Source organism: Mastomys coucha, unplaced genomic scaffold (genome assembly GCF_008632895.1).
Source record: "Mastomys coucha isolate ucsf_1 unplaced genomic scaffold, UCSF_Mcou_1 pScaffold21, whole genome shotgun sequence".
NCBI lineage: Eukaryota > Metazoa > Chordata > Mammalia > Rodentia > Muridae > Mastomys > Mastomys coucha.
The window spans coordinates 16,923,923-16,931,694 of record NW_022196904.1 but is presented as its reverse complement, the minus strand read 5'-3'; the positions used below and the strand labels follow the sequence as shown (position 1 = coordinate 16,931,694).

The window sequence follows — 7,772 nt, the reverse complement described above, 5'->3', positions numbered from 1 at the left end:
GTTAGGGGTAAGGGATGAGGTTAGGGGTAAGGGATGGAGGTTAGGGAGGAGGGATGGGGGTTAGGGGTAAAGAATGAAGGGTGCAGGAGTAGGGAGGAGGGGCATGAACAAGAACATTGACTTGGGCCTTGAGGACCAAGTCTGAGGAACTAACAGAACCTGGGGTAGTCAAACATGGTCCTGCACACCTGTAATCCCAGCACTTGGGAAGCTGAGGTAGGAGGATCTCTTTGAGTTTGAGGCCAGTCTGGGTTCCATAGTGACACAGTGTTTCAATGGAGGGGTGGGGGGGCAAAGAGGTGGTTTAATGGGTAAGAGCACATGGGGCTCTTGCAGAGGACTAGAACTTGTTTTCAACATCCACATCTGACAGCTCGTTGTTCTGGGAATGCAATGCCCTCTTCTGGCCTCTGAGGGGGTCAGGCAGGCATGTGGTACCCACTCAGGCAAAACATTCATATGCATTTTAAAAAAGAATACAACCTTAAAAAGTAATGACTAAAAATAGGTCTTTAAAAGAAAGGGGATCTTGGGACAGGGGAGATGGCTCAGCCATTAAAAGTATTCACTGTTCTTACAGTGGGCTTGAATTCAGATCCCAGCAGCATGTTGTGAGGACTTACCACACTCCTTGTTAACTCTAGTTTAAGAGGATCTGGCACCCTCTAGTGGCCTCTGTGGGCACATGCACAAATGTGGTACACAAAACAAACACAGACACACACACACACATATATAGAAACTTTGAAAATAAATCTCTATTTTTTTAAAGAAAATAAATCTAAAATAAGTGAAGTGATACAGGTCTTGAAAGCCTAGCACCGAAGGGATGCAGGCAGGGGGAATCGGGTTCGAGGTTATCCTCAGCTGCATTTGACATTCAAGGTCAGCCTGGGCTACATAAGAATGGAAATGGAGATCTGGGAGGATGCCAAGGCCTGAAGAGAGACCCCCTGGACGAAGGTCTGTGGGTTTGGCTTCACCCGGGTCTCCTCTTGTCTTGCTCTCCCAGGACCCCTGATGCCCATTTACTCTACCCCGACTATGGCTCCCCACTTTCCGCTACTGAACCTGCCTACTCACCCGTACCCCATGATGTGCCCCATGGAACACCCCCTCTCAGCTGACGTTGCCATGGCCACCCGGGTGGATGAGGATGGAGACACGTAAGTGACAGAGTGTGGGAGGAGCCCAGACCTCCAGGACAGAGGGATATCAGGCTCTGCTGCCGCAGCCTACCGACACTGAGCTCTCTGTCTCTGACACTCAGTTTCCTTTTACAGACAATGGGCACTTAAGAGCACTTGCTGGCTAAAACTGTTTTGGGGGGACAGTGGCTTTTTTTCTTTTTGGTTGTGGGAGTGGGAGACTGAACCTTGTGCTTGCTCTAACAGGAAGCCACACCCCCCCACCTCTCAGAATTTTTATCATAACCAAATGTAAGAACTATATATCTTTGTTTTCACTTCTTTTACTTTATTTATTTATATTGGTGTTTTGTCCCTGTGAACTTCTGTGCACTTTGTGTATGCCTGGTGCCTGAGGAGGCCTGAAGAAGCCATTGGATCCCCCCCGGAAACGAAGTTATAGAGAGCTGCAAGCCCCTGTGGGTTCCCTGGAAGAGCAGTCATTGCTTCTAACTGCTGAGCCAGCTTTCTAGCCCCTATCCCATTTTTGAGTCAAGGTCTCACTCTGTGGCCCTGACTTGTCTGGAACTCATTCTGTAGCCCAGGCTAGCCTCAAACTCACATAGCTATGCCTTCGTCTGCCTCCCGAGCGCTGGGATCAAAGGTGTGCATCGCCACACCCAGCTCTGGGAACTGTTTCATCTGCTGATTTTGTGGAGGTGTCACACACACATGCAAGACGGGAGTCTGGTGTGTCGTATGTCCGTAAACTTAAGCTAGAGCTCTGGGTGGTGGTGCACACCTGTAAGCCTCATTCTGGGGAGACTAAGGGTAGAGACTGGAGAATTCATGAGCTCACAGCCAGCCTGGACTAGAGAAAAGGGGATATATGCTAGGGGATATAGCTTAGTTGAAAGTGCTTGCTTGCCTAGCATGCAGGGCAGGAAGCCTGAGTTCCAGCCCAGCCCCACTCTCACATTCACAAACTTGAGGCAGGACTCACGCAAAGGGACGCTCCACTCTCCACGACTTCTCCCCACTCTTGGATAATCTCTACTCTGGTCCACGTCATTCCTTCATGGTCATGGCAGATTTCCCAATTCTCTGATTTATCGCTTGGGTATCTGCTAAGCCAGGGGAGGGTTTAGGCCTGGGCGGAGCATAGAATGAACATTCCATGCAGTTGGTTGCTGCTGCTCAGTCAACGTGGGCATGAAGCTCAGCTGGCTGATTTTCCCTCCTCTGTGCCTCAGTTTCCCTCTCTGTTAAAAACAGGAATCATAAGCATGCACCTTTGGGGAAGAAGCATTTTTTAAATGCTTTGTTTTGTTGCGTTAATGCATGTAGTCCAGGCTGGCCTGAAATGCACTACCTAGCCTAGGATAATTTTGCTCCAGCTTCGATCTCCCAATGCTGAGATCACAAACCTGTACCACCATGTCCAGCTTCTTCATTTAATCATTTAATTTAATCTGTAGCCCAGATTGGCCTGGAACTCACCATGTAGCCCAGGCCAACTTATGACAACTCATAGCAAAGCTCCTGCCTCAGTGTCCTGCATGCTGGGATTAGCATTTGGCTGAAATGACTTCTAAAGAACCCTTGTGTGAGAATTGGTTTGGGGGTCTGGAAACCCTAGCCAGAAATCAGTAGGCCCATCTGTGTAGAGAAAGGCTCAATAGCTGGCTTGATTGTTGTGGAGCCTCAGTTTCTGTTTGGAAACCAGGCCTAGTCATAGACCTTTCACAACCCTGTATACACAAGGTACACAGAACAGGGCTGGGCAAACAGTAAGCGCTCAATACTTGAGTAGGTACTGTTTGAACAGAGCCGCCCTGGGGAGGCTGTAGGCTACCACGTGAGTTCAAGCCGGAGAAAGTGTCCTTAAAGGACTCGATCAACTCTAGCTGCCTCCCACCCCAGGAGCTAAAAGCTGAGAGGGTTTAATTTGTATCTGTCCTCCGGGCTAAGCTGTCTTGCGGTCTGGTTAGCCGAGTGTTGTCTCCAGTCCCAGCCCCTCCTCCCTCTCCCCCAACGCAAACACTTCTGCCTCAGCTGCCGCCTCGGGGAAATCCCTTCCCGCACAACTTGACCGCAGCCCAGCTGCTCAGCCTCCCCCACGTCAGCATCCTCCACTCCTCGCAGCCTGCCCCTCCCGGAGCTCCCTCCAACCTTAACCCCTTCCGCTGGGGCTTACCGGAATGGGCAGCAGGCCTGGCCCCAGCTTGCCTGAGCCACCAGCCCCACTTCACACAGGCTGGAGGAGGGGAGGGGACGGCAGGGACGCTGGGCAGAGGACATCAAATCTAGATCCTAGAGATTTTGGTCGAGCCTTGACTTCTTGGAGGGCAGCAAGACTCAGAAAGAGCCAGCATGGAGTGACTCAAGCTTGTAATACTCCCAGTAAGTTCAGAAGGAAAGCTAGCCTGGGCTCCAGAGTAATGCCATATGGAACCCGGAGAGGTCAGTAATAGGAAACTGCAAATCTTTCTGCAAAGGAGGCGGAGTATAAGCCTTAAAGTCCCAGGGCCAGAACTGGGGTATGGGATGCCTCCATCTTCAAAGGGAATGGGAAAGAGATGGAGTGCGTGTACCTGCAATCGCAGCCCTAGGCAAACTGAGGCTGGAAGGTAGCGACCCTGTCTTAAAACAAAACGGGAATGGTTCTGTGCATTTTAAAGAAAAGTACAGAGCTTCCAAACAGAATACCAGGGTAAACCGGGGGTGGGGTGGTGGCTCAGGGGTCTCGGCCCTCACTTAATAGACTCCATGCTCCAGAAAGCAAGCAAACTTTACAAACTGAGCCCAGACGCGCTGTAATAACGTGAAGCAGCTATGACTGAGGGTCTGGGAATAAAGATTGGAACGTTGTATACCTTGTCCTCCAAGGGATAGGGGAGAAGGGGCCACTTGGGGGCCCTCGTTTACTTATGACAATGTATTTCTGAGATTCCAAGAAAGCCCTTGGTGTGGATGCCAGGATGGGGGACCAGGAACCAGCTGAAGGCTAGACCCAGTGAAGCTGCTCCCGGGCTTGAGGACTTGGGGTTCTGCCTCCCTTTTCCCTCATTGAAAGAGTAGAAGTTTGGATGCCAGGGGGTGACCGGGTAGATCCCCGACTGGCCAGGCTTCCCTCCCCCGGGAGCAGGAAGCCCAGCCCCGCCCCGCAGACCTGTTACTGGAAGTCCGAGGGCTGGGCCGCCCCTCCCGTCCCCACTTCCTCCAGCCCCGCCCCACCCCCTGCGGCCCGCGCGTTTATGGGAACTGAAGCCTGGACGGTTTCTCTGAAATCATTCGCTCCCTCTGCCCTTGCTTAACCCCGCCCGCGCCGGGAGGGAGCCAAGCGGGTGGCGCTTCTAAGGAGATACTACATCCCTCTGCAGCGAAGCCAAACCGGGAGGGACTCAGGGCTAGCCCCTTCCCACCCCCACCCCCACCCACCAGCATTTTCTATTTCCATCTGCTTTCCACCCTCGGGATCTAGACTCGTGGATTCGCCCACCGTAATCTGTCCAGGCCATGGGCGCTATTGTGGGAAGGAAACCCAAACTCCAGCCGGAGGTTCTTTGCCTCGGGCCTTCCTAGGGAGCACGGTTTGCTTTTCTGGCGGTATGACCCACCCACCCACCCGCTCACCCAAGCCTATTAGACCAAGACATTTCAGCACTTCCTCAGAATAATGTGGGGAGGCGATCTGTGGATTCTGAATGCTCACTGCACCTGTCTGCCTTGACAAGAATCTGGTTAGTAAGAGGCAGCTGGCAGGTGAGAAAGAAGATGCTCCATTAAGGAACTTGTGGTGTGTGTGTGTATTGATTAGAATGAAACCTAGAGCCTTGTATTTCCTAGCTTAGATTCTGGGCAGGTGCTCTACCACTAAGCCACGCCCCAGCCCCTCACTGGGGGATTCTAGGCAGGGGCTCCATCATTGTACTGAATCTAAAGACTGCTTTGTTTTTTGAGACTAGGTTTCTCTGGCTGTCCTGGAACTCATTCTGTAGACCAGGTTGGCCTTGGACTCAGAGATCCACCTGTCTCTGCCTCCCAAATTCTGAGATTAAAGATGCTATTACCGCCCTGCTCCAGAAGCATTGTTTTGTTGATGGACTCTCACTACTGTACCCCAAGCTGGCTTCGAACTCCACATCCTCCTCTCTGATGTACAGCCACTGTACTTGGCTAGTAAAGAGACTGTAAATGAAGGCCATTCAGGGACGAGATTGATGGTTCAGTGGGTGGGTGTATGGTGGGTCCTTATGCATTATCAGGTAGTTAGAAGCTAACTAAGAGTAAACACGGAAGCCTGAATTGCAGTTGCTGTTCAAGTGTATAGAGCCCGGAAACCACAGCAATCAAAAGCTGGGGATAAGCGGGAGATGAAATCTCACCACTGGAAAGGCAAGGCGAGGCAGGAAAAGCCGGGAGATCACTAGCCAGTCAGTGAGCTCCGTCCAATGAGAGGTCCTGCCTCAAAAACTAAGGTCAAAGAGTGATGGAAGATAGCTTCTGACGGCCACACACATCTGTGAGCTCAAGTGTGCCTTCGCACAAGTGTAAAGACAGGTTTGCACACCGATGTACAGACACATGTCACATACAGAGGAAAAACAGGAAAAGAATGAAAACACTATGGTAGAGGGGGTGGTGAGACAGTTTAGGGAGCAGAGGATCTATCTGTACCCAAGCCTGACAACCTGAGTTTGATCCCCAATACCAACGTGCTGGGGGAAGACAGAACTGACTTCTGCAGGTCCTCTGACCTCCACACATGTTCTGTCGCAAAAACACACACACAGTAATTGCATGCATGCATGAATAGCAAGGAAACAAAGCCAAGTATAGTGGTGGACACCTTTAATCCCAGACCTCGGGTGGCAGAGGCAGGTGGATCTCTGAGTTCAAGGCCAGCCTGATCTATGGAGCAAGTTCCATGCTATCGGTCATACTGAGATCTGGTTTTAGCAGAAATAAATAAAAATTTAAAAGTAAAATGGAGACCACGAAGGAAGACAGCGACACACCCAGGACACACGCTCACCTGTACACCACACTCGCAAATATGGAAAAACAAAGGCCACGCGGCATGAGGGCATGCAGCCAGTGTCTCCCTCAGTTCCCATGTGCAGATGTGATCCTTCTGTTTGCCCTCAGCTGGGAATGCTTACTCTAGCCTGGGATTCTCTGGGAAGAGAGCAGGTGCATCGGTGGGGAGGGCACTGAGGTATCTGAAGAGGGCTTCAGGTGCTCCACAGGAAATGATGGAGCTTATGTGGCCTTCCTAGATCAGGGGTTGGGAAGCAGGAGCAACGTCTCTGGGCGTCATTGCACGGCAGATGCTTCCATTCCCACAGGGCATGGTGTTGAGTGAGTAGCTCTCTCCAGTGGAGATAATCATCAGGTTGTATGAAAAGGAAGGCCTCAAGGAGCTAGAGAGCGAATCCTTCACTCTATAAGGACATTCTATACTGCCGAACCCAGCTCCAGAGCCATGACCCACGTCCCACATGGTTCCTTCCTCCTCATTCTATTCTTCTGAGATAGCTCTCACTCTGCAGCCCTGGCTGGGTTGGAGCTCACTAGGTAGGCCAGGGCAGTCTCAAACACAGAGATCCTCCTGCCTCTGCCTCAAGAGAGCTGGAATTAAGAGTGTGAGTCACCAGCTGGGCAGTGGTGGCACATGCCTTTAATCTCAGGCAGAGGCAGGTGGATGTCTGTGAGTTCAAGGCCAGCCAGGTCTACACTGAGAAACCCTGTCTCAAAAAAACAAAGGAACGAACAGCATGTGACCCACAGTACCTGGCCTTTCCTCCTTTGTTCCACAGACAGCCCTGGAAGGCGGAACCTGATTTGTAGTGGAGACCTGAGAATGAGTTCGCACGCCTCACTTCACAGTTAATAAAGCTATGGCCCCAGAAAGGCTGGGGAAGGAAGTAGTCACGAAGCATCCGGGCTGACCAGTGGGATAGATACCTTTAGTCAGTACATAGTCACCGCACACTTGCTGACAGGGCCTCCTAGTCTCTGGACAGGGAATGGCAATCCTGTTATTTTGATGGAGAGATTCAGGCAGAAAAAGATTGCAAACTCGACAGTGAGCCATAGAGCAACTTGGAAGCAACTATGGTAAACGAGAGGAGACGGTGCATAGGTCTGCCGTAGTACCTCAAGCAGAGGCAGGGGAGAGGGTGGTAAGCCCTATAGATGGATATCTAGGGACCCTGCTCCAGGCACACTGAAGAACCTACGCAAAGGCCCCAGGAAGTAAGTGTGACTGGGATGTCTTAGGCACATAGTGGCAAGTGTGTCCAGAGCAGAAGGAAGAGAGAGTGAATGTTGTCAAAGGAAATGGAAGAAGACAAGATGAGTTAGCCTTGTGAGACTGAGGCAGGAGGATTGACAATTTAAGGCCACTCTGAGCTACATAGGTAGACCCACACTCACATTTGTGATGTCTCAAGCCTTTAGGAAGATTATCATAAAGTTGAGGACAGCCTGAGGCATTTAGTGAGATCAGGGACGGCCTGCGTTATATGCTAAAATCTTGTCAGAAAAAAAATACTATGAAATTTGGATCACTGCTCAGTGGTAGAGCCCCTGCCTAGAATCCCCAAGTGAGGGGCTGGGGGTGTGGCTCAGTGGTAGAGC

The 7,772-nt window shown here is 51.2% G+C and overlaps 1 protein-coding gene and 1 long non-coding RNA gene across 2 annotated transcripts in view; one reads left to right on the top strand and one right to left on the bottom strand.

The window, feature by feature from the left end:
* LOC116101775 overlaps positions 1–3,594 on the bottom strand; it is a 22,316-nt gene extending 18,722 nt beyond the window's left edge. Inside the window, exon 1 of the long non-coding RNA XR_004122920.1 lies at positions 3,325–3,594. This is a non-coding gene — a long non-coding RNA (uncharacterized LOC116101775). The remainder of the gene's footprint in view (positions 1–3,324) is intronic.
* Positions 1–7,772, top strand: part of Bcl3 (BCL3 transcription coactivator) — a 14,518-nt gene that overhangs the window by 1,988 nt on the left and 4,758 nt on the right. The window contains exon 2 of the mRNA XM_031385601.1: positions 1,013–1,166. Within this exon, the coding sequence (XP_031241461.1) occupies positions 1,013–1,166 (154 nt within the window). The remainder of the gene's footprint in view (positions 1–1,012; positions 1,167–7,772) is intronic.